The sequence below is a fragment of the Phaenicophaeus curvirostris genome, chromosome 28, assembly GCF_032191515.1.
Source record: "Phaenicophaeus curvirostris isolate KB17595 chromosome 28, BPBGC_Pcur_1.0, whole genome shotgun sequence".
NCBI classification, from domain to species: Eukaryota; Metazoa; Chordata; class Aves; order Cuculiformes; family Cuculidae; genus Phaenicophaeus; species Phaenicophaeus curvirostris.
The window spans coordinates 6,713,740-6,738,632 of NC_091419.1; the positions used below are offsets into that span (position 1 = coordinate 6,713,740).

Below are 24,893 nucleotides of genomic sequence, written 5' to 3' on the forward strand. Positions count from 1 at the left end.
TGACCCCGGGAGCTCCTTGGTGGCTCCGACGGGGGATTCGTGGATACGTGGCACCCGAGCGCAGAGGTGGCCACGCTTCCTCATTCCCCGGCACAAATGCTGCTTTGTCTCACCCAGGTCCTGGACAGGTTTGCCCCACGGGGATTTCCTCCCCTGCCCTGAACCCTGGGGATGAACCTGGGCTCGAGACCAGGAGAGAGCCCCGAGGTGGGGATGGAGCTGCTGCGGTGCCACCGTCCCCTCCCGGGCGTCCCCACGGGGCAGAGGGGGCGTCCCCGTGCCCTGGGGTTTGGCTGTGACCCCAACACTGGTTCTTGGGGACAGGGTCCCCATTCCCTGCCTCGCCCCCGGCTTCGCCTCCGTGATGAGCAGCAGAAAGGAGAAAAACATGGAGCAGTGGCTGCTGGGCCCGGCCACATCCGCCAAGTGCGTGCGACGCCGCACGGCACCGGTGCCCGGCGCGCGCCCAGCCCGAGGGCACCGCAGGACGCCCCAAGACGGCACCGGAGGGGCTGAACCCATCTCAGAGGGGCTGCGAGGGAGGGTCCCAGCGTCGGGGGGCAGCCCCTCGCCCCACACCGCGAGGTGGGGCGGGATGAGGGCTGGAATGCCCGGGCAGAGGCGCCGCGGGTACCACAGGGAGGGCTGATGCTCTGCTAGGAGGCAGCGGGACCAGCGAGCGCCCCGGGGGCTCAGTGGGGTGCCTAGCACCAAGCAGGGCACCTGGACCCCCCGCCCCTTCCCCAGGGCTGGTCTCTGCACCCTGGGGAGGCTCCTTTCTGCCCCCTCCCTTGCCAGGAAGCCGCTGCCGCAGAGGTTGAGGGCAGGAAGGAAGTCACCCAGGGGATTTTTTGACTCTCGTTCACTCGCAGCCTCCGAGCAGCCACCTACGCAGCCCAGGAACCCCAGCACAGCAGCCTGCGCCAGGGCACACGGGCGCCTGCGAGGCCGCTGGCACCGCAGCAGGTACCACAGCGGCACGGGGGGCTCTGCAGGGTCCGCAGCACGAGGATGGTGCCCAGTCCTCTCTGCCCACGCCTGAGAGTGACGTGGGTCACGGGCACGCGGCCTTGGGATGCCTGGTGGGGAGGGGTGGGGAGGGGGATTCATCCGTGCACCCAGAGAAAAAGCTCTGTGCCTCAGTTTCCCCTTCATCCCGACCTCAGCCCTGGAGGTCCTGCAGGCTTGGCTGTGGGGTTTTACCCCCGAGAGGAGAGGATGATGAGGGAAATGGGGCAGGGATGATGGAGGAGAGGTGGGGGTGGTGGAGAGGATGGTGGAGGAGATGGTGGAGATGGTGGAGAGGATGGTGGAGAGGATGGTGGAGAGGATGATGGAGAGGATGATGGAGAAGATGGTGGAGAGGATGATGGAAAGGAATGTGGAGAGGATGATGGAGAGGATGATGGAGATGGTGGAGAGGATGGTGGAGATGATGGAGAGGATGATGGGGATGGTGGTAGAGGGGGTGATGGAGAGGAATGTGGAGAGGATGATGGAGAAGATGGTGGAGAGAATAGTAGAGAGGATGATGGAGATGGTGGTAGAGGGGGTGATGAGGGAAATCCTCGTACGGGGATCGCTCTGAGAGGGACGGTGCCCCCAGCACCCCACTGCTGACCCCCCCTGCTCCTCACAGCGCCCGCCATGGCCCCGCTGGGCGAGGAGACCCCGCTGATCGGGGAGCGCTCCTGCAGCTTCTCCTCCACCGAGACCGGCACCCTCCAGGTGTACCTGTACCACCGGGTGCCCGCACCGCGCGGCCCCCCCGGCAGCTCCGCCGGCGTCCTCACCTTCACCTTTGGCGAGTACACGGCCGAGGAGCTGTGCGTCCGCGCCGCCAAGGCCTGTGGTGAGCATCCCCCGGGGGGCTCGGGGCAGGGGCCGCGGGCTCGAGGACGCGGCCGGGGTGGTGACGGCACCGCGATGTCCCCAGGCGTGCTGCCCGTCTGCCACCCGCTCTTCGCCCTGGCCACCGAGGATCTCAGCTGCTGGTTCCCCCCCAACCACCTCTTCACCGTCGATGACTCCTGCAGCCAGGTCGTGGTGTACAGGATCAGGTAGAGCCCCCCTGGGGAGTCTCTGATGGCTGATAGAGGCTGTGCTGTCATTCAAGGCCAGGTTGGATGGGGCTTGGAGCCCCTGATCCAGCGGGAGGTGTCCCTGCCCATGGCAGGGGTGGGACTGGATGGGCTTTGGGGTCCATTCCAACCCAACCATTCCATGATTCTATGTGGCACTGAGTCCCTTCTGCTCTTCCCCATCATCAGGTTCTTCTTCCCCAACTGGTGTGGGCTGGGGCAGTCCCAGCGCTTCCAGCTGCTGAACGACCGGGCCAGCCCTGTCCTGGACTACCCGGCCATCGATTACCTGTTTGCTCAGGTGAGCCCTGCCAGGGTGGCACCCACCTCCCCACCACCAGGGGCTGTGGGATGAGGGCCCGTGTGGATTCTCAGAGGTGTAGGACAGGTTAAGCTCAGCAGAGCGATGCTCTTCACTGCCCTGGGCTGTGCCTCCCTCCTCCTCCTCCTCCTCCAGCACCCACAGCACCTGCGGGACGGGGTTCCTGCTGCCTGGCTCCACTGGAGCTGCTCATGAGCATCCCACACAAGGTGTGGGGCACCCCACATTGCTGACATGGGGTAACTGTGTCCCCTGGGCTGGGGCTGGAGTGACCTCACCACCCCAGTGCCATGCTGGGGGGCACCCTGGAAGCTCCTAATACCTGAGGGGGATGAGGTTGCCATGGCCTCATGCACTGATGAGGGGTCCTGGGGTGCACGGGGGCCCTGGCTGCAGCATCCTCAGGCAGGAGATGCACCGGGAGATGGGGGGGGGGGCGGCACAAGGAATCCCCACACAGCCTCTGCTCCCTCCCCAGTCCCGCAGCGATTTCATCGGGGGACGCATGGCGGTGGCGCTGAGCCTGCCCACGCAGGAGGAGTGCCTGAGCCTGGCCGTGCTGGACATGCTGCGCATCGCCAAGGAGAAGAGGCAGAGCCCTGACCAGGTCTTCAACCACGTCAGGTGAGCGCGGGACTGTGGGGACAGCCCAGCATCCCTGGGGACAGCTCAGCATCCCTGGAGATCACCCAGCATCCCTGGGAACTACCTGGTGTCCCTGGGAACAGCTCAGCATCTCTGGGGACCACCCAGCATCCCTGGGGACCACCCAATGTTTCTGGGGACCACCCAGCACCCGGAGGACATCTCAGCATCCCAGTGTCCCTGGAGATCACCCAGCATCCCTGGGAACTACCTGGTGTCCCTGGGGACCACCCAGCATCCCTGGGGACAGTTCAGCATCCCTGAGGACCACCCAGTGTCCCTGGGGACCACCCAGCACCCTGGGGACAGCCCGGCACCCACGGCTGCCTCACCTCTCCATCCCGGCAGCTACAAGTCGTGCATCCCGGAGCCGCTGCGGTGCCAGATCGAGCAGCACAGCTTCCTCACCCGCAAGCGCATCCGCCGCTGCTTCAGCAAATCCCTGCAGAGGATCGGGCGCTGCCAGACCGACGGGCGCTACCTGAAGCTCAAGTACCTGCTGGACCTCGAGCGGCTGCAGCGGCGCTGGGCGGAGGAGACCTTCCACGTGCGCTCGCCTGGCTCCGCGGCCGACATCACCATCCACGTGGCTGGCGACAACGGCGTCTCCTGGAGCTGCGCTGGCTCCGAGGTGCGCGGCGACGGCTGCTCCCGGGGGGATCGCACCGTGGGATGGATGGGGGGACATGGAGACCATCCCCGTCGTGTCCCCCCCTCCTCAGAGCCGCCAGCACTTCTGCGACTTCCCCGACATCGCCGATATCAGCATCAAGCAGGCGAGCCGGGACGGTGGCCCCGTGGAGAACCGCGTCGTCACCCTCACCAAGACGGACAACCGGGTGCTGGTGAGACGGGGGCGGCGCGAGGGGCTCCCTGGTGGGGCCTGGGGGGGGGCACAGCCGGCGTGGGGCTGACCCCCAGCTCGGCCCCAGGACGTGGAGTTCCCCACGCTGCGCGACGCCCGCTCCTTCGTGGCTCTCATCGACGGCTACTACCGCCTGACGGCCGACAGCCACCACTACTTCTGCAAGGAGGTGGCTCCTCCGCGGCTCCTGGAGGACCTGGAGAACCAGTGCCACGGGCCCATCAGGTGGGTGCCAGGACCCCCCATCACCACCCACAACCCACAGGGGAGAAACCGCTCAGGTAGGAGCCGTGAGAGCGGAGAGAATCGGTCCCTGTCCTGGTGCTGCCGATGCTGCCCGGGTGCCCTCGGGGACACCGGTGGAGAGGTGAGCGATGGGGTCTCTAAGGGGGCCCCGACCCAGCGCTCCCGTTGCAGCTCCGAGTTCGCGGTGCACAAGCTGAAGGTGGAGGGGAGCCGCCCGGGGCTCTACCTGCTGCGCCGCAGCCCGCAGGACTTCGACAGCTACGTGCTGACCGTCTGCGCCGAGGTGAGACGGGCACCGGCCGGCACCGGGGCGGCACAGGATCCCGTGCCGGGGGCAGCGGGTGCCACCGGGAGGGAGATGCAGGGCTGAGACCTGGTGCTGGCTGGGATGGCACCACCAGTGATGCCCTTTGCGATGGTCATGGGGCCACCCTGGGTGTCCGCGGGGCAGGAGGCGCTTGGGGACGCCTCGAGGGACCCTGCACCGCTGAGCCCCGTGTCACCCCACAGACGCGCTGCGGCCAGGACTACAAGCGCTGCCTGATCCGCAGGGACGAGGACGGGAACTTCTGGCTGTCGGGGGTGTCCCGGCGGTTCCTCAGCCTGCGGGAGCTGCTGGGCACCTACGGGCGCTGCGGGCTGCAGGCGGAGGGTGCCCGCATGCGCCTGGCTGCCTGCTGCCCGCCCCGGCCCAAAGGTGACGCTGCAGCCACGGGGCGAGGGGGGCGGCTCAGCGCTGTCACCAAGCAGGGGGTGACATCGCGGAGTGGGCTGGGGGACGTCACAGGGTGGGTTCTGCCTGTGGTCACAAAGGGGGACGCGTGGCATCACCGAGCGGGCTGTGCGATGCCATCAACGAGCTGCGAGATGTCACAGAGCAGGTTGCGACATCACGGAGCGGATTAAGCGATGTGAAAATGAGCTGAATGGCATCACGGAGTGGGTTGTGACATCACAGAGCAGGCTGTGACATCACGGAGAGGGCTGTGACATCATGGAGAGGGCTGTGACATCACCGAGCAGGCTATGACATCATGGAGTGGGTTGTGACATCACGGAGCAGGCTGTGACATCACGGAGAGGGCTGTGACATCACAGCCTGCCCCAACCACCCCTCACAGCTGCATTTTCCCCCTCTCAGAGAAGTCCAACCTGCTGATCGTGCGCAGCGGCTGCCCCCGCGCCCCCTGCTCTCCCACCGCCCTTCGCCGCAGCCTCAACCAGATGATGTTCCACAAGATTGACCCCCAGAGCCTCGTGCGGGTATGGGGGGGGCGCCTGGGCTGTGGGGGGGTGGGTCAGGGTGCACAGGGACCCCCCTCTCAGCATCTCCTCGCGGCAGGGAGAGAGCCTGGGCCAGGGCTCCTTCACCCAGATCTACAAGGGCATCAAACGGGACCGGGAGGAGGACGGGTTCTACCAGACCGAGGTGGTGCTCAAGGTGATGGACGGCAGCCACCACAACTGCTCCGAGGTGAGGCGGCAGCAACCCCCAGCTCAGCATCGAGGGGTCCCCAGAGTCCCCGCTGAGCTGGCCTCTCCCCGCTCCAGTCCTTCCTGGAGGCAGCCAGCATCATGAGCCAGCTCTCCCACAAGCACCTGGTCCTGCTGCACGGCGTCAGCCTCGGGAAGGACAGTGAGTGCCCGTCCCCACGCCGGGAATCGCCACGCGGCCGGGAGGGCTCATGCTGGACCTGGCTGAGCCCCCTCCGCAGGTGTCATGGTGCAGGAGTACGTCAGGTACGGGCCCCTCGACCTCTACCTGAAGAAGAACCGGGGCGAGGGCAAGGTGACCACGAGCTGGAAGATGCAGGTGGCCAAACAGCTGGCGTACGCTCTCAACTACCTGGTGAGCCTGATGAGCATCAACCGTCCTCGGGTCCTGCGGCTCCGCTGTATCGGCATCCCACGGCTCCCACACATCCGCATCCTGCAGCTCCGATGCATCCCTGTTCCACAGCCCCTGTGCATTCGCATCCTTCAGCATCCGTGCATCCATGACCCATTACACCCACTCATCGTGTTCCTCAGCCCCTGTGCATTCACATCCTTCAGCATCCGTGCATCCACGACCCACTGCACCCACGCATCCGTGTTCCGCAGCCCCCATGGACCCACAGCCCCACATCCCCGTGCATGGGGCTGCCCCACAGGCCAGGGCTGGGCTGATGATCCCTCTCCCCTGCCCAGGAGGACAAGAAAATCACCCACGGCAACGTCTCCGCTAAGAAGGTGCTGCTGACGCGGGAGGGGGACACGGCCAGCGGCAGCCCCCCCTTCATCAAGCTCAACGACCCCGGTGTCAGCGTCACCATCCTGGCCAAGGAGAGTGAGTGCCCGGGGGGGGCAGGGGGGTGGTGGGGTCCCCCCGGCGGGTGCTGAGCGAGGCCGTGCCCCTCTCCCCAGTGCTGGTGGAGCGCATCCCCTGGGTGGCCCCCGAGTGCCTCAGTGACCCCAAGAGCCTGGCACTGCCGGCTGACAAGTGGAGCTTTGGGGCCACGCTCTGGGAGATCTTCAGTGGTGGCAACATGCCCGTGAGCCTGCTGGAGCCCCAGAAGGTACGGCTGCCCCGTTCCACTGCACCCCAACCGTCCTGACCCAGCCCTCCTGCCTAGTCCCACTGCATCTTGACCCTCCTGTCCCATCCCACTGCATCCCTGACCCCTCCTGTCCCATCCCACTGCATCCCTGACCCCTCCTGTCCCATCCCACTGCATCCCTGACCCCTCCTGTCCCATCCTACTGCATCCTGACCCTCCTGCCCCATCCCTGATCCTCCTACCCCATCCCACTGCATCCAGATCCTTCTGCCCTATCTCACCACATCCAGACCCCTCCTACCCCATCCCACTGCATCCCTGACCCTCCTACCCCATCCTACTGCATCCAGACCCTCCTGCCCCATCCCTGATCCTCCTACCCCCATCCCACGGGATGCTCAGGGTGAGGGGTTTGCACAGCCCGGCAAGGAGGGTGGGGGCTGTTTGAAGGGATCGCAGGGCCAGGTACCCCAGAACCAGCCTGAGCAGCCTCTCCCACCCCTGCAGAAGCTGGAATTCTACCAGAACAGCCTCCAGCTCCCCGCACCGAAGTGGACAGAGCTGGCCACCCTCATCGCGCAGTGCATGGACTACCAGCCCCACCGGCGACCCTCCTTCCGCGCCCTCATCCGCGACCTCAACAGCCTCATCACCTCCGGTGAGCCCCGGGATGGTGTTGGGGGACAGGACGCGGACCCCCACGGTGCCCTCACCCCCCCTTCCCCCAGATTACGAGCTGCTCTCAGACCTGTCGCCCGCCGACGTGGCGCTGCGGGACAGCTTCTGGGGGTACGAGCCCCTCGCCACGAGCCAGGACCCCACACACTTCGAGGAGCGGCACCTCAAGTACATCTCGCTGCTGGGCAAGGTGAGGGGGGCAGAAGCTCCTGGGCCATGCGCACACGCAAGGCTCCGCGCATGAATTTCTTGCAACATCCCCCTTACCCCCCTTTGGGGCAGGAGCATCCTCTGCTCGTGGTGGGGAGGCTTGGCCCTGTAAAACTCGGTTTGTGCCCCCCGTGTGGGATCTGGAGGGGCATCAGACACCGTGTGGGGGTCTCCTGGGGCATCCCGCATCCCCGCCTGGCTCTCCCGGCCAGGGCAACTTCGGGAGCGTGGAGCTGTGCCGCTACGACCCGCTGGGCGACAGCACCGGGGAGCTGGTGGCGGTGAAGAAGCTGCAGCAGGATTCGGCCAAGGAGCTGCGGGATTTCGAGAGGGAGATCCAGATCCTGCACTCCCTGCAGCACGAGTTCATCGTGCAGTACCGGGGCGTCTGCTACAGCCGGGGTGAGCGCGGGGCGGGGGGCGATGCCGGCGCCCCCCCAGCCTTGCCTGGTCCCGGCTGGTGGGTGACGGATGCGTGCAGGGCGGCGTGGGCTGCGGCTGGTGATGGAATATCTGCCCAACGGCTGCTTGCGGGACTACCTGCAGAAGAACCAGCCCCGCTTGGATCACCGGAGCCTGCTGCTCTACGCCTGGCAGATCTGCAAGGTGAGCCAAACGGGGGGCTGAGCCCCCCGGAGATGCTGCGGGGCCCCCAGCCCACCGCGCGGCTGCTCCCCGTGCAGGGCATGGAGTACCTGGGGGCGCAGCGCTGCGTGCACCGCGACCTGGCCAGCAGGAACATCCTGGTGGAGAGCGAGACCCACGTCAAGATTGGAGATTTCGGGCTGGCCAAGCTGCTGCCGCAGGACAAGGACTATTACGTGGTGCGGGAACCCGGCCAGAGCCCCGTTTTCTGGTGAGGGTGGCACCGGGGGGACACGGGGCTGCTGGCTCGGTCGTATCCGTGCTCAGCACCCTCCTCCTGGCAGGTACGCGCCTGAATCCCTGGCGGACAACATCTTCTCGCGGGCATCCGACATCTGGAGCTTCGGGGTCCTCCTCTACGAGCTCTTCACCTACAGCAACAAGAGCAAGAGCCCCTCGGAGGTGAGACCCTCCCCACCCTAGAGCTGGAATCCCGTTACCTTTGGGTCGAGCCCCTCGGTCGCCGTCCCCGTAGGAATTCCTGCGCATGATGGGCACCGAGAAGGCGACGCAGATCGTCTGCCACTTGCTGGAGCTGCTGAAGGACAATCGGCGTCTGCCAGCGCCGTCCGGCTGTCCCGGGGAGGTGAGAGCCCTGCCCGGGGTTGGCGGGGGTCCCGGGGGCCGGTGGTGGCCGCGGAGGCCACCCTGCTCCCCTGGCACCGCTGCGCCCGCAGGTCTACGCGCTGATGCTGAGCTGCTGGACCTTCACCCCCGACCCCAGACCCGCCTTCGGGGAGCTGGCGCCCAAGCTCGAGGCGCTGCGGGACGGACGGAGCAAAGCGCGCGGGTAGCCCCCTCCCCGGCTGGCACCGCGGCTACCCGCGCCCTCCCCAGTGCACACAGACGGACACACGGCCTCGGCGACGCCGCGGTGCCCTCGGAGGTGCCCCCACTGCCCCTTCCCCACCGCAGGCAACGCCCCCCACAGCACCGCTTGGCTTTTGGCCCCGTTCTCACCATCGCTTTCTAGTAAATTTTGATATATTTGGCAGCAGGGGAGAGGGGGGGATGCGAGAGGAGGGAGGGGATGCACCCCGAGCCCATGATCCCCCCCAGGCCAGCCCTGTCCCCGCTGTTCCCCAGGAACGCCTCCAGACCCCTCATTAACAACACAGGTTCATTTATTCTCCCTCGGCTCTTCCCTGACCGTGGAAGGGCAGATCTGGGGTAAAACCAGGTAGAAATGGGTCTGGAGCAGGATGAGCGCGTGGTGACACCCAGCAGTGTGCAGGGTGGGAGACGAGCCCCATCCCCACACCCAGGAGCTCTGGATCAGAACCTGCTGCAGCACAAAGAGCCAGGGAACCCCGAGAGACCCCCAGATCCCCCAGTACCTTGTTGCAAAGCCAGCGATTCTACCCTTTACCCAAGGTGGGAGCTCCATCCCAGCACCCGGGAGCTCCAGCTTGGATCCCGCTGCACCCCAAAGAGCCAGGAACCCCCCAAGAAACCCCCTAGAACCGTGCGGCAGAGCCAGCAGATCCAGCCACCCCCAAACTCAAGGTGGGAGCTCCATCCCAGCACCCGGGAGCTCCAGCTTGGATCCCGCTGCACCCCAAAGAGCCAGGAACCCCCCAGCCCCTCACACCCCATCGCAGTGCCAGCTCACGGCCCTCCCTGCCCCACACGGCTCCCAGGTGCCATGAGACCCCCCCTGTCTGTCTGTCTGTCCGTGCAGCACCCACAGACAGGAGGAAAGGGCACGGCTGACTCCGTGCCTCAGTTTCCCCTGGCTGAGCTCCCAGGGACCCGGGCGCTGAGCCCCGTTTCCGAGCAGGAGCCTGCAGGGTCTCGCGGCAGAAGGCAAGCGGGAGCCGGCCGGGGGGGTTATTAGAAAATAAAAGTGTTTAATAAAAGAGCGGGTCCCGCTCCTGTCACAGCACGGGGGAGGGCGGAGGGGGCAGCAGGAGACAACGTGGCGACAACCACTGAGTTGGGGTGGGGGGGACACCGGAGGGAGAGGAGGAGGGGGAGGAGGAGGAGGAGGGGGGCTCCCAGCCAGCAGCACCCCCTCCCCAGCTGCCCCCCGACCAGTGTTTCCAGTTCACACAACCAAAAGGGGAGACGTGGAGAGCTCGGAGGGTCCGGCGGGGGCGGCTCAGGACCCCGCCAGGTAGATCCCTGCGGAGAAAAGGGGGTGACGGGGGGCTGCGAGGGGTAGGGGGTGGGGGGGGCAGTGGAGGGGGACCCTATGCACCCCAGGGCCTTGAGGAGCAGGGAGGAGACCCCAAGAATGGACTCCAGGGCCTCAGGGAGCAGGGAGGGGACCCCAAGAATGGACTCCAGGGCCTCAGGGAGCGGAGAAGGGACCCCAAGAATGGATCCCATGGCCTTGGGGAGCAGGGAGGAGACTCCAAGAATGGATCCCATGGCCTTGGGGAGCAGGGAAGGGACCCCAAGCCCCCCAGGGCCACAGGGGATGGGGAGATGACCTTGCACCGCCCAGGACATTGGGTCAGGGACCCCCCCAGCCGTACCTGTCGCGAACCGTTTCTTGACCAGCGACATGCGGTACCCGGCGCCCACCAGCTCCACCTCGACGCCCGACAGCGTGCTGCCCTCGCTGCTGAACTGCGCGGCCACCGCGCTGGGCTTGCTGGGCCCGCAGAGGGGCTCCCAGCTGGCCGAGAGCTGGCCACAGCCTGGGGGGGACAGCGGAGGGATTGGGGGGGCTGCGGGGGCTGAGCCCACACCCTGCACCCCTGCCCTCGGAGCAGGGTGGGTGCAGCCTCACCTCCCTGTCCCGCGGCACCGGGGAGGTCCAGCAGCCTCCAGAGCAGCCTCTTCTCCTCCAGATTCCTGCGGAGACACGGGCACGTCCCCCCGAGACCCAACCCACCCAACCCATTCCTCCCCATCCACCCTATTCCCACCCCTCTACCCTCTTTACCCCACTGGCACCCCCCTGTTGCCCAGGTCAGGGTCCCCATCTCCCACCCTGAGGGTGCTGGGACCCCTAGTCCTGTGCACGTCCCCCATATTCCCCCCCCCCCGCCTTCTTCACCCCATCAGCACCCCCATATCCCATCTCGGAGTCCCTACATCCCACCCTGAGGGTGCTGGGACCCCCAAACCCGTGCACATCCCCCCTGTACCCCCCTACGTGCCTTCTTCACCCCATCAGCACCCCCATATCCCATCTCAGAGTCCCCACATCCCACCCTGAGGGGTGCTGGGACCCTCAAACCCGTGCACATCCCCCCTGTTCCCCCCTCCCTGCCTTCTTCACCCCATCAGCACCCCCAAATCCCCTCTCAGGGTCCCCTTTTCCGATCTCGGGGTCCCCACCTCCCACCCTGGGGGTGCTGGGACCCCAGCCCCGCGTCCCCTCACCAGCTGGCCGGGGGCTGCAGCCGCAGGTTGGCGACGGGCTCCTCCACGGGCAGGAGGACGTGGACGTTGGCGAGGGGCACGGGCAGCGCCAGGGCGGCGGCGTTGTAGCCGTAGTCGACGCTGACCCGCGTGGCACCGGGCGAGCAGTCCCAGCGCGCGCAGAGCCGCAGCGGCGCCGAGCCGGGGCCCAGCCGCGAGAACTGGGGGGGTCGGCGAGAACTCAGGGCAGGCAGCGGGACCCTCTGGTCCCCAGGAGCTGGGCTGGGGGGCTCACCTGGTACTTGAGCAGAGCCACGTTGTAGTAGGAGGCGGCCGGGCTCTGCTCCGCTTGCTTCTGCAGGTGCCCGGTCAGCGCTGCCATGTTCAGCCAGAAATCCTTGGTGCTGGGGTCGCTCTGGGAGGGGTCACTGTGGGGACAGGGTCAGAGCGGACACGGAGCCTGGGCACCCCAGGAACCCCGGCACCCCGAGCCCAGCTCCCCAGCACAGCACCCACCACCTCCTGAGGGTGCTCAGGATCCTTGGGAACCCCAGGAACCCCATATACCACAATCCCAGCTCCCCAGCACTGCACCCACCACCTCCTGAGGATGCTCAGGATCCCTGGGAACCCCACGTACCCCAGTACCCAGCTCCCCACCACCTCCTGAGGGTGCTCAGACCTCCTGGAACCCCAGGAACCCCAAGTACCCCAATCCCAGGTTCCCAGCACTGCACCCACCTCCTCCTGAGGATGCTCAGGACCCCTGGGAACCTCCTGTATCCCAATCCCAGCTCCCCAGCACTGAGTCCACCACCTCCCGAGGGTGCTCGGACCTCCTGGAACCCCAGGAACCCCATGTACCCTTATCCCAGCTCCCCAGTGCTGCACCCACCTCCTCCGGAGGATGCTCAGGACCCCCAGGAACCTCCTGTATCCCAATCCCAGCTCCCCAGCACTGCACCCACCACCTTCCGAGGGTGCTCAGGATCCCCGAGAACCCCAGGAACCCCACGTACCCCAATCCCAGCTCCCCACCTGTAGAGCAGCTCGGCGTTGGGCACGAAGTGCTCGATGGCGCCGGCGTTGAGCAGGCGGAAGCTGAGCACCGGGGGGGCCGCGGTCCCGCTGAAGACACGGACGATGCCGGCGGGGAAGGACATGGTGAGCTCCCCCGTCACCTTCACCAGGCAGCTGCTGGGGACAGCATGGGGGTCAGCGGGTGGCCCAGGCAGGACAGAGCAGCTCGGGGAGGGTCCTGCGACCCCCCGGGACCCCCGTACCTGTCGGCGTCGCGCCCCTTGAAGTACGCGTGGACGTACTCGGTGAAGGCGGTGGCCACGGGGAGCGCGTCCTGCGAGCCCAGCACCACGGGGCTGGGGCCTCGCGAGAGCCCTGGGGAGGCAGAGGGGGTCAGAGCCTGGGTGGGACCCCAGCCCCGTGGCTCCCGGCCCCCAGGTTGGAGTAGGCTGAAATATTCAGCTTTATTGAGCTGAGATAGGGGAGATGGAGATGAGATCTTGGGGAGAAATGTTTTGCTGTGAGGGTGGGGAGGCCCTGGGTGCCCAGAGCAGGGGTGGCTGCCCCATCTCTGGAGGGGTTCAAGGCCAGGCTGGATGGGGCTTGGAGCCCCTGATCCAGTGGGAACTGGATTGGCTTTGAGGTCCCAAACCATTCCATGGCTCCATGAAACTGTCCTTCCCCCAAATATCAACCCTTCTTGTTGTTTGAGTGGCTCCAAAAGCTCTCGAACCCTTGATGGGCTCCATCCCAGCTGCCCACGTCCCTCTCCTCCTGCAGGGTGGGTGAGTCCAACCTCAAGAACATCTGGGATGAGGGGAGTGATTCCCGCTCAGCCCCAGGGAGGTTGGGCAACCCCGGGATGGGGTCACACTGTTGTTTGGTTGGAAAAGACCTTTGAGGTCGAGAAATTTCTCCTGAAGTTCAATCTAAATGATGAGGTGTTCCCTCAGCCTCCTCCTCTCCAGGATAAACCCCACCAGCTCCCTCAGCTGCTCCCACAACTCGTTCTCCAGCCCCATTCCCGTCTCCGGACGCGATCCAGCCCCTCAACATCCTTCTTGGAGCGAGGGGCTCAAAACGGAGCCCAGCTCGGTGCAGCCCCCTCCTCCCACCCCTCCTGGGGCTCCTCTTCTTCATCCTCCTCTGCCTCTTCGCTCTCGAGGCGCGCAGAAGGGGTGGAACTGGGTGGGCTTTGGGGTCCCTTCCAACCCAACTCCCCTCCCTAATCCCAGGGTCCCCCCGGACTCACCGAGCGCCGGCTGGGAGAGGGCGAAGAAGCCCCTCTCGCTGAGGCTGGCGGGGGCCGAGTGCGAGGGGCCGCAGCTCCAGGAGGGCGAGGGGCTCAGCGAGCGCGACTGCGAGGCGAGGCGGCATCAGGGATGGGGGGGTTCAGGGGTGCCCCCCCACTCTGGGGGTCCCCCCACCAGCCCCACTCCGGACACCCACCAGGTCGGTGTTGCTGCCCGCGGCCGCGCCAGCCACCGGCCTCTTGGTGCGGGAGCGGCGAGGGGGGGCCACGAGGGGCACCTCGCGGGGGGCTGCGCTCGGCCAGGCGTGGGGGGCGTCTGGGGGGCACAAAGAGGGGGTCAGGGGGGAGATTGGACGCGGCGACCCCCGAGGGGGCTTCATCCGTGCCATGAGCTCAGCAGGGCTCAGCAGAGAGGGGCTGGGGGGAACCTGCGCCCTGCTGGGGGGGGACAGAGATAAGGGAATGGGGGGCAGAGATGAGGGGGGACAGAGATGAGGGTAGAGGGGGGGAAGAGACAAGGGTAAGGGGTAGAGACGAGGGTAAGGGGGGCAGAGAAAAGGGTAGAGGGGGGGAAAGAGGTAAGGGTAAGGGGGGAAAGATGAGGGTGGGGGACAGAGATAAGGGTAGAGGGGGGCAGAGATGAGGGTAAGGGGGGGTCAGAGGTAGAATACGAGGGTCAATTATAAGGGCAAGGGGGGCAATTATAAGGGCAACGGGGGCAATTATAAGGATGGGGATAGGAATAAGGATAAAGGGCAGAGACAAGGGTAAGGGGGGGCAGAAATAAGGGTGAGGGGGGGCAGGGGTAGAATAAGGGAGGGTAGAGACAAAAGTAAGGGGGGCCAGAAATAGAACAAGGGGGGGTCAGAGATAAGGAGGGGGGTCAGGAATAAGGAGGGGGGTCAGAGATAAGGATGGGGTGGCAGGAAGAAGAAGAAGGGGGTGCAGCTTGTGCCCCGCTGCCACTCACCGTTCTCGGGCTGCGGCGCGGGGGCCGCGGTGCCAGCCTCGGACAGCCCCGCGGAGCCCTGGCCGCCCCACGGCGAGGGGCTGGAGGACGAGGAGGACGAGGAGGCCGAGTTGGAGGAAGGCCGGGGCAGAGGCGGGGGGTCCCCGCTGGGGCTGGGGGCTCTGCCCCACGGCGGGGGCTCCCCGAAGGGGTCGGGCGAGGGGGCTTCGCGGGCCGGGGGGGTTTCGAAGGGCGGGGGGCCGCTGGCGCAGCGGCTGCGCCCCCGGGGAGCCTCCCAGAGCCCCTCGGCAGCGGGGCCGGAGAAGACGGCGAAGCTGGGGGGCTCGGGGAGGCGGCCGGCGGGGCTGCGGGGGCGCAGCGGGGCCTCCAGGGAGCCCCCCCGCTTGGGGAGGGGGCTCTGCGGCGTCCAGGGCCTCGAGTCCGGCGAGGGTCCGGGCGCGGGGTGCGAGGGGGAATCCAACCCCGAATCCTCCACGTTCTCCGGGGAGGATGAGGAGAAGGGCGAGGAAGACGAGGTGAGGACGTAGGCGCGGGGGGGGGCTGCACAGGGGGGGCGAGACCACCGTGTTGGGGGGCTGTGGGGATGCTGGGATCCCCCCTCCCCATCCAGCCTGCTCCGAACCCCACAAATCCTCACCCGGGAAATCCTCGGCTTCGAACGCCGACTCCAGGGGGGGCCCGAAGAGAGCGGCGGGGGGGCACCGCGTCCGGGGGGGCTTTGCCAGGGCCACTGCGCCGGGGGGGAGGGGGGAGGCTCAGGGCCCACCCGGCAGCACCCAGGGAGGGGGCTTGGGGGCAGCAGCGTGGGGCGCGATGCCCCACGGCCCCCCGAGCCGTCCCTGCCCCGTACCTGCTCCCCTGAGCCACCGGGCACCCCCTCCCTGCGCCGTCACCTGTAGGGAGAGGGGGGGTCATAGAGACACTGTCCCCACATCCCCAGGACCCTCCTGCATCCCTGAGACCCCCCCCCCACACACACATCCCTGGGATCCCTCTTAGCATCCCCAGGTCTGCCCTGCATCCCTAGAACCCCCCACATCTGCAGTGTCCTTGGCATCCCTGGGACCCCCCAGCAGCTCCAGGACACCCCCCTGCATCCCTAGGACCCTCCACACCCCCAGGACCCTCCCACATCCTCAGGACTTCCCTGTGTCCCCAGGGTCCCCTGCATCCCTGAGACCTTCCCCCCCCAAACCCCCCAGGACCCTCCCACATCCTCAGGACCCCCCTGTATCCCCGAGACCCCCCCCCCCAAATCCTCCAGGACCCTCCCACATCCTCAGGCTCCCTCCTGCATCTCTGTCACCCCCCAAATCCCTCAGACCCCCCCATCTCACCAGCTGCCAGCATCCCCTCGGGTTCCGCATCGCTCGTAGCCGGGGTCAGAGACGCCGCGTGCCCTGCGGAGGGGACAGGGACAGGCAGCGCGAGGGGACACAGAGCCACGGGGACCCCACGGGGACCCCCGAGCTGCAGCCCCGCGGTGGCACTTACGGGACGACTGTCGCTTGACGGTGCCCTGCGAGAGAAGGGGGACAGGGGGTCAGTGGGGACGGGGTCAATAGGCTCCGACACAGACCCCAGGGACCCCGCGTGCGCCCCCCAGGCTCACCCCGAAGCTGGGGGGCAGGATCAGGTTGCCCACGGTGGCTTTGAGCTGCTCCACGGTGGCCTCGGCGCTGCCGCCCGCCTCGCGGGGCTGCACGGGTTTGATGTGGACGTAGAACTTGCGGGGTTCGTCCTCGTCGTAGTCGGAGTCGCTGGAGGAGCAGACGTGGTTTTCCGCCTCGGCTGAGCCCCCCGTCAAGGCAACGCCCCACGCTCGGATCGCCCCCGGGCACCCCCAAAATCACCCCCCTGCCCTGAATCCAAGGATACTGCAGGAGACGTCGGGGCGCACCGTGAATCCGTCCTCATCCACCTCTGGGCAGCCCTGCGGGGAGACGCTCGGAGAGGCGCTCGCTCCCCAGTCCTCCCAGTATGGGAAACAACAAGCCCGGGGCTGGTACTGGGATACTCACCGCCTCGGCATCCGGGGATTCCCTGGGAACGTTAGGGAATGTTAGAGGGGCAGCGTTAGATCTGGGGATGCAGGGATGCAGGACGTGGGGATGCAGAGATGAGGGAATGGGGGAACTGGGGATGGGGGAACTGGGGATGCAGGGATAGGAGGAGACAGGATGCGAGGATGTAGGGATGCAGACACGAAGAGATGCAAGGACCAAGGATGCAGGGATATGGGGGGACACAGGATGCAGGGATGTGAGGATATGGGGATGCAGGGACATCAGGACATGGGGATGCAGGGACACAGGAACAGGGATGTGAAGGATTCAGGGATGCAGGGACGCAGGATGTGGGGATGCAGAGATGAGGGGATGCGGGAACTGGGGATGCAGGGATAGGAGGAGACAGGATGAGAGGATGTAGGGATGCAGACACAAAGAGATGTAGGGACCAAGGATGCAACGATACGAGGGACACAGGGATGCAAGGGATGCAGGGACGTGAGGATATGGGGAGTCAGGGACATCAGGGCACAGGGATGCAGGGACACAAGGATGCAGGGATGCAGACATGAAGGGATGCAAGGACCAAGGATGCAGGGATGCAGACATGAAGGGATGCAAGGACCAAGGATGCAGGGATACGGGGAACACAGGACGCAGGGATGTGAGGATATGGGGATTCAGGGACACCAGGACACAGGGATGCGAAGGATTCAGGGATGCAGAGATGTAGGGATGCGAGGACAGAGGACATGGGGATGGAGGGACACGGGGATGCGAGGGATCTTACACAGCATCACGATCCCTCTCCTTTCGACTCAACCCAGGGATCCGGAAAGCTTTACTACGGCTCCTTTTGGGCCCTGGGGAGGGGGCACAAAGCAGTGAGAAGCCCCTCCGAAGCCCAGATTCCCCAGTGTGGGGCTGCCGGGTGCAGACGTACTTGCCTTCCTGCGCTGGCGCCAGCCGGTACTCATCAAAATCCAACGCTCCTGCCACCAAAAGTGGGATCAACCCATCACCACGGCTCCATCCTTGCACGAGGACGATGCTCCCCGCTCCTCACACGAGGGCTCTTGCCCTCGTGCGAGGAGCGGGGAGCATCGTCCTCGTGCACAGGGTGGGGAGCCCACGAGGACGCTGCCCACCACCTCACCTGGTCGCTCTCGCCCCGTGCCCTTGCTCTCAGCAAACCTCCTCAGCAGCATCTCCGTGCCGATGTTCTCCACGTTTTGCTTGAATTCTTCGTGCACCTAGAGGACACACAAAAAAATTAAATAAAGAAAGGAAAGGGGGACACGGTTGTTTGTTCCCCAACCCGACCCCCCCTCCCTAGGGACCCACCTGCCCGATCTGGACGTGGGTGTCCTCCACGGAGTGCGAGTAGGAGCCGATGAGACCCTTCATGTGGCGTAGGTGGGCTTCTTCCACCTCCTGGAAGCGCTGGAATGGGGGAGAAAGGAGAAGGGTTGGCCAGGCTGGAATGTCCCAGGGGGTTGGTGTGTGGACAGGGACGGGGGTCAGGTAGGGTGGCATGTCCCCAAGGGACAGCGTCCCCAAGGAATAGGGTTTGGATAAGGTGGGATGACCCCAAGGAATGGGGTTTGGATAGGGTGGGATGTCCCCAAGGAATGGGGTTTGGATAGGGTGGGATGACCCCAAGGAATGGGGTTTGGATAGGGTGGGATGACCCCAAGGAATGGGATTTGGATAGAGTGGGATAACCCAAAAGAATGGGGTTCAAGTAGGGTGGGATGTCCCCAAGGAATGGGGTTGGGGTAGGGTGGGACGTCCCCAAGGAACGGGGTTGGGATAGGGTGGGATGTTCCCAAGGAATGGGGCTTAAATAGGGTGGTATGACCCCAAGGAATGGGGTTTGGATAGAGTGGGACATCCTCAAGGAACGGCGTTTGGATAGAGTGGGACGTCCCCAAGGAATGGGGTTTGGGTAGGGTGGGATGTCCCCAAGGAACGGCGATGAGCCAGGGTGGGATGTCCCCAAGGAATGGGGTTTGGATAGGGTGGGATGTCCCCAAGGAACGGGGATGAGCCAGGGTGGGATGTCCCCAAGGAATGAGGCTCCAGCAGGGTGGGACATCTCCAAGGGCTGGAGCTCAGGCAGGGTGGGACGTGCTCCAGGACCAGCATTCCCAGTATCCCTACACGTCGGCGTCGCCAAGAAGTGAAGCTCAGCCAAGGCGGCACATGCTCAGCCAGGGTGCCACGTCCCCGGGGTGGCACCCCAGGGAATGGGGCTCACCGGGGTGGCACATGGAGGGGTGCCCAGCCCTGGGGGCCCATCCCCGTGCCCCACAAATCCACCGGGACCCCAACGCTCCCCACCACGGCCGAGTCCAGCATCCGCTGCTCGAAGTCGGCGCGTGCCGCGTTGTATTTGTCGACCGCCCGCCGCAGCGCCTCGCCCGCCTTCTTGGACTTGAGCTCTGCCTGCGGGACCGAGCGGGGGCTGAGGGGGCACGGGGACCGGGACGGAGGCAGCCGGGGGGGACAGGGAGCGTCTGGGGAGGGGACAGGGACCGTGGTGGGGGGAGCGTGGGGAGGACAGAGAGCATTGCGTGAGGACAGGGACCATCGCGGGGGGACAGACATCACGGTCCGGGGAACAGGGACCATTGGGGATGATAGGGAGCATCCTTGGTTGGGGGGGAGCAGGAAAAACAGGGAGCTTCTAGGGTTGGGGGAGGAACAGGGAGCATCCCAGGGAGAGAGGAAAATGGGGAGCATCCCTGGAGCAGGGAGGAGCAGGGAGCGTCCTGGTGGGGGGGTACAGGGAGCATCCCGGGGAGGGGAGGACAACGGGGAGCATCCTGGGAAGAAAATAAAATAGGGAGCATCCCTGGAGGAGGGAGAAACAGGGAGCATCCCAGGGAAAGAGGAAAATGGGGAGCACCCCTGGAGCACGGAGAAGCAGGGAGCATCCTTGGTGGGGACAGGGAGCATCCCCGGAGGAGGGAGAAACAGGGAGCGTCCTGGGGGAGAACAGGGAGTATCCCTGGAGCAGGGAGAAACAGGGAGCATCCCAGGTTAGAGGGGAAACAGGGAGCATCCCATGGAGAGAGGAAAACGGGGAGCATCCCTGGAGGAGGGGGAAACAGGGAGCATCCCGTGGAGGGGGGGAAACAGGGAGCATCCCGGGGAGTAGGGGGACAGGGAGCATCCCGGGGGGAATACGTGAGGTCCCACCTTGTCGATCTCCTTCTGGCTGGTGCCCTCCTTGCGGAGCCGCTCGTACTCCTGGCATTTGCTGTGGTAACTCTCCTTGGACTTGGGGAGCAGCTGGGCCACCCCGTGCAGGAGCTGGACGGCCTCCAGCGTCCCCGAAACCTCCTCCTTGGACTTGGGGAGGGGGGGGACACAGAGGAGACGGGTGGGCAGGGCTGTCGGGGGGCGGTGGGAGAGGACGGGAACGGGGTTGGGGTGCGGGGGGGACACACATGTGTGATACCTTCTTGTGCACCCGCCCTTGCTCCTCGCCGTAGCGCGAGATCTCCTTGATGAGGTCGTGGAGCTTCTTCATCAGCTCCAGGTGGCACAAGGCCAGCTTGTCCGAGGAGATGCGGAAAACCTCCCAGAGCGGCGCGAAGGTCCTGGGAGGCGAGGTGGGGGGGAAAGGATGAGTTGGGGGGGTGGTCCCCACGAATCTAGAAGCTCCAAGCCCCCCCAGACCCTCGCTTTACCCCAGCTGGGTGCCGTTCGTGGCCATCTTCGACAGCTTCACCATGGCCTTGGCGTAGTTCTCCTCGATAGCCGCCCTGGGGGACGCGGGGACAGAGCCTGAGGATGCTGGGGACCCCCCCACCCTGAGATTTTGGGGACCCCCCCGCCCCCTCCTCGCCGGTACCTCTCGCGGACAAAGTCAGCCAGCTCCTTGGTGGAGATCTGCCCGTGCTTCATGTTGTGGTAGAGGACGTCGAAGCCGTGGTTCTTCTCGCCCTGCGAGGGGAGAAGCACTCAGCCCCCCCACAAAAAAAACCCACCCCGCACCCCCAGAATCCATGGACCCCAACCCGGACCCCCCCGGGATGGGAGCATCACGAGGAGTGGTGGGAGGAAGCACCAAACGGGGTGGGAACACCCCAAAAAGGGGAAGAAACACCCCAAGAAGAGCAGAAACACCCCAAGAAGGGCAGAAACACCCCAAGAAGGGCAGAAACACCCCAAGAAGGGGCAGAAACACCTCAAAAATGGGAAGAAACACCCCAAAAGGGGCAGAAACACCTCAAAATGGGCAGAAACACCCCAAAAAGCTGGAAAGACTTGACAAGAGGGGCAGAAACACCCTAAAAAGGGGCAGAAACACCTCAAAAATGGAAAGAAATACCCCAAAAAGGGGCAGAAACACCCCCAAAAGGGGCAGAAACACCCCAAATGGGGTGGAAAAACACCCCAAAAGGGATGGGAACACCCCAAAAAGGGGATGGAGAAACGCCCCAAATAGAGGATGGAGAAACACCCCAAAAAGGGGATGGAGAAACACCCCGAAAGAGAAAACAGGATGCCCCAAAGGAGGCAGAAACAGCTAAAAACGGGGCAGAAAATGCAAAAAAAAGGGGGCAGAGGGGCCTCGATCGGCCTGGGGGCAGCCAAGGGGGGGTCCCTGGGTGCACCCCGACACCAGAGCAGGCTGGGGGGCCGGGGTGCCCCCACCTTGGGGAAACTGAGGCACGGGGGAAGCGGAAGGTGCCGAGACGAAGCAGGAACCAGGAACCACGCTGCACCCCGACTTCCCCCCCCCGCCTCGGGGATCCCCGTGGGGACTAAAGGGGGGGGGGCACCCATGGAATATTGGGGGGGGGTCCAGGCTTACCCAGAAGTGCTCAGTGAAGTAGGACATCTTGGGGGGGGGGTCACAGGGGGGGCCCCCAGCTCAGCTCCCGGCACCCTGCGCACACACCAGGCTCTTTGCCTGGGGGGGGGGGTCAGTTGGGGCACCCCCTCTTCCCCCCCCACCTGCATTTATCGCTATTTCCCAATATTTATCGCTTTTCCCAGCAAAACGCAGCCTCGTGGCCATGGAAACCGCAGGTTCCCCCCTCTCTGTGTCCCCCCCCACCCCAAGGGATACGGGGGGGTCACAGGGAAGGGGGGGGCACGGCGCTTGGGCTCGACACCAGATACGCAGTTAAATAATAAATGAGCCGCGCGGCCTCGGCTGCTGCTCCCAGCACCCCCACCCCCCAAAAAACACCCCCCCCCAAAAAAAAAACCAAAAAAACCCCACAACCCCCCCCCCAAAAAAACCCACACCCTCCCAAAAAAAAAACCTGGGAACCCTTTCCCCCCGTGAATTGGGACCCAGGCACCCACGTGAACCCCAAAATGCACCGCGGGGGCCACCCAGCAGAGCACCCCCCACTTTCATCAAGGGAGACCCCCAAATTGTGTCCCCCCCCCCCCCGATTGTGACCCCCAACCCCCCCCGGGGAACCCTGTATCCCCCCCAAACTGGGATCTAGGCATTCCTTCCCCCCCCACATCGAACCCCAAATGGACCCATCAGAGCAGCCCCCCCTCATTCACCGGGGGGGGCCCCAGTTGTGCCCCCCCTCCCCCCCAGCCCCCCTCCCACTGGAGAAAAACAGGAAACCAAAGCCCCACGCGCGGCTGGGTTGGTGCGAGGCGGGGGGGGGCACCACTCACCTTGGGGTGCTGGGGGGCTCGCGGGGCCCCCCCAATCATCCTCGGGTCTGGTGGGGGGGGAAAGAGGGGTTAAGGCCCATTGTAGCCCCCCCAAACCCCACTCCCCCCCCCCCCCATTCTGGATTCTCTCTGCACAAGCTCAGCCACCTGTGTCACGAGCGGGACGTGCTCAGCCCCCCCCGGCCAGGATGGGGGGACAAGGCTGGGGGGGGGGTAAGGCTGAGGGGGGGGGGACACTGGGGGGGGGGGGCACTGAACCCCCCCCCCTCTGCTGGTCACGAGCACCTGCAGACACCGTGAAGCCTTCGCCACCGGGCAAAGTCCCCGGGGGCCACCGAGCGGGATGGGGGGGCTGGGATGGGGATGGGGGGGGGACTGCAATGGTGGGGGGGGGCTGTGGCACCCCCAGACACTCCCCCCCCCCGCACCCGCCACCTTCACCGACCTGGGGTGCAGGGGATGGAGCTGCCCCCCCCCCCCAAAGGGAAAAAGGAGGGGAAGCTGCGCTGCACCTGCATGGGGGGGAGTGTTTTGGGGAGGGGGGGCTGCATCGGTGCATGGGGAGGGGGGTTTTATAGGAGGGGGGGCAACGGGGGGGCTCAGGGCTGCACCCCAGCTCTTGGGAGGGGGATGCTCAGCTCGGGGGGGGCTCAGGGCTGCACCCCAGCTCTTGGGGAGGGGGATGCTCGGTGCGGGGGGGGGCTCAGGGCTGCTCCCCAGCTTCAAGGAGGGGGATGCTCAGCTCGGAGGGGGCTCAGGGCTGCTCCCCAGCTCTTGGGGAGGGGGATGCTCGGCTCGGGGCGGGATGCTCGGTGCGGGGGGGGGCTCAGGGCTGCTCCCCAGCTTCAAGGAGGGGGATGCTTGGTGCGGGGGGGGCTCAGGGCTGCACCCCAGCTTCAAGGAGGGGGACGCTCGGCTCGGGTGGGGCTCAGGGCTGCACCCCAGCTCTTGGGAGGGGGATGCTCGGCTCGGGGGGGGGATGCTCGGCTCGGGGGGGGCTCAGGGCTGCTCCCCAGCTTCAAGGAGGGGGATGCTTGGTGCGGGGGGGGCTCAGGGCTGCTCCCCAGCTTCAAGGAGGGGGATGCTCGGCTCGCGGGGGGGCTCAGGGCTGCACCCCAGCTCTTGGGGAGGGGGATGCTCACCTGCAGGGCCCCCCCCTGCTCCTCCGCCGCCGCCGCCGCCCCGCGCCGGGACCGCGCCAGGAGCGCGCGCTGGCCCCGCCCCTCCCGCGCGAAACGGGGGGGGCTCATTTGCATATTTAAAGGGGCAACGGCCCCGCGCCAGGAGGTGGGGGGTGGGGTCCGCTCCGGGTGCGCTCCGCATCGTTCCCGGTTGCGGGGGGTCCCCCCCGCAACCGGGAACGATGCGGAGCGCACCCGGAGGCCTCCAGGGTTCTCTCCACCACCCCCCCTCGGTGCCACCCGGTGCCTCGCTCCCCGCTGAGCTCATCCCCGGCTCCGGGTGACACCGAGGAGCAGCTGCTGGGGGGGGTCGGGGGTGGGGGGGTGGGAGAATCGAGTACAAACACCCCCACCCCGAGGTGGGGAAGCGGCCCCGGGGGCGCAGAGAGCGGAGAGGGGATGGGGCAGCATGGAGAGGGTCCCAGTCTGCTCTGGTTCCATTCTGGGGTGTCCCACACAGAGGATCTTTTCTGCTCCAGTTCCTCTCCAGTGAGCCCCACGCAGGGTTTCGGTTCCAGTCTGATGTGTCTTATGCAGAGAGTCCAGTTCTGCTCTGGTTCTGCACCAGTACGTCCCACACAGAGGTTTGGTTCGGCTCCAGTTCCACTCCAGTATGTCCCACACAAAGATTTGGTTCCATTCTGGTTCTGCTCCAGTATGTCCCATACAGAGGTTTGGTTCTGCTCTGGTTCCATTCTGGGGTGTCCCATGCAGAGGTTCTTTTCTGCTCTGGTTCCACTCCAGTATATCCCACACAGAGGTTTGGTTCGGCTCCAGTTCCGCTCCAGTATGTCCCACGTAGAGGTTTGGTTCCATTCTGGTTCCTTTCCAGTATGTCCCACACAGAGGCTCATTTCTGCTCCAGTTCCTCTCCAGTGAGCCCCACGCATGGTTTCGGTTCCATTCTGGTGTGCACCATGCAGTGTTTTGGTTTCACTCCGGTGCGTCTTATGCAGAGGTTTGATTCTGCTCTGGTTCCATTCTGGTGTGTCCCACACAGAGGTTCTTTTCTGCTCTGGTTCCACTCCAGTATGTCCCACATAGAGGTTTGGTTCCATTCTGGTTCCGCTCCCGTGTGTCCCATACAGAGGTTCTTTTCTGCTCCAGTTCCTCCCCAATGCGCCCCATGGAGAGGTTTCATTCTGCTCCAGTTCCACCCCAGTATGTCCCACACAGAGATTCTTGTCTGTTCTGGTTCTGCTCCAGTATATCCCACATAGAGGTTTGGTTCTGCTCTGGTTCTGCTCCAGTAT

At 65.6% G+C, this 24,893-nt stretch overlaps 2 protein-coding genes across 2 annotated transcripts; one reads left to right on the forward strand and one right to left on the reverse strand.

Annotated features, from left to right (window-relative positions):
* Nucleotides 1-872: 872 nt before the first annotated feature.
* On the forward strand, nt 873-10,069 carry JAK3 (Janus kinase 3). The gene is made up of 24 exons (XM_069878299.1): nt 873-966; nt 1,640-1,852; nt 1,937-2,060; nt 2,271-2,382; nt 2,882-3,027; nt 3,397-3,679; nt 3,771-3,893; nt 3,981-4,138; nt 4,331-4,442; nt 4,670-4,856; nt 5,301-5,422; nt 5,502-5,633; nt 5,711-5,795; nt 5,875-6,008; nt 6,350-6,488; nt 6,566-6,717; nt 7,207-7,357; nt 7,428-7,567; nt 7,800-7,989; nt 8,069-8,193; nt 8,271-8,443; nt 8,517-8,634; nt 8,708-8,818; nt 8,910-10,069. The coding sequence occupies exons 2-24, from the start codon at nt 1,648-1,650 to the stop codon at nt 9,024-9,026; spliced, it is 3,339 nt and encodes a 1,112-aa protein (XP_069734400.1). The 5' UTR covers nt 873-966; nt 1,640-1,647; the 3' UTR covers nt 9,027-10,069.
* Nucleotides 10,070-10,215: 146 nt separating this feature from the next.
* On the reverse strand, nt 10,216-23,653 carry FCHO1 (FCH and mu domain containing endocytic adaptor 1). The gene is given in 29 exon segments (XM_069878335.1): nt 10,216-10,356; nt 10,713-10,877; nt 10,970-11,034; nt 11,569-11,768; nt 11,843-11,975; nt 12,586-12,741; nt 12,831-12,942; nt 13,820-13,925; nt 14,017-14,135; nt 14,790-15,329; nt 15,427-15,487; nt 15,489-15,682; nt 16,127-16,189; nt 16,284-16,308; nt 16,402-16,580; nt 16,668-16,722; nt 16,811-16,832; nt 17,589-17,661; nt 17,746-17,790; nt 17,955-18,051; nt 18,143-18,241; nt 19,142-19,246; nt 20,003-20,155; nt 20,265-20,406; nt 20,497-20,571; nt 20,661-20,752; nt 21,627-21,725; nt 22,460-22,506; nt 23,602-23,653. Coding segments are annotated over 27 exon segments (3,126 nt in total). The 5' UTR covers nt 21,654-21,725; nt 22,460-22,506; nt 23,602-23,653; the 3' UTR covers nt 10,216-10,333.
* Between the last annotated feature and the right edge of the window lie 1,240 nt (nt 23,654-24,893).

Coding starts and splice junctions, on each gene's coding strand:
- JAK3 (XM_069878299.1), top strand. CDS start 1,648: ATGGCCCCGCTGGGCGAGGAGACCCCGCTGATCGGGGAGCGCTCCTGC. Junction 4,443..4,669: donor TGCTGACCGTCTGCGCCGAG/GTGAGACGGGCA, acceptor GTCACCCCACAG/ACGCGCTGCGGCCAGGACTA. Junction 7,568..7,799: donor ACATCTCGCTGCTGGGCAAG/GTGAGGGGGGCA, acceptor TCTCCCGGCCAG/GGCAACTTCGGGAGCGTGGA.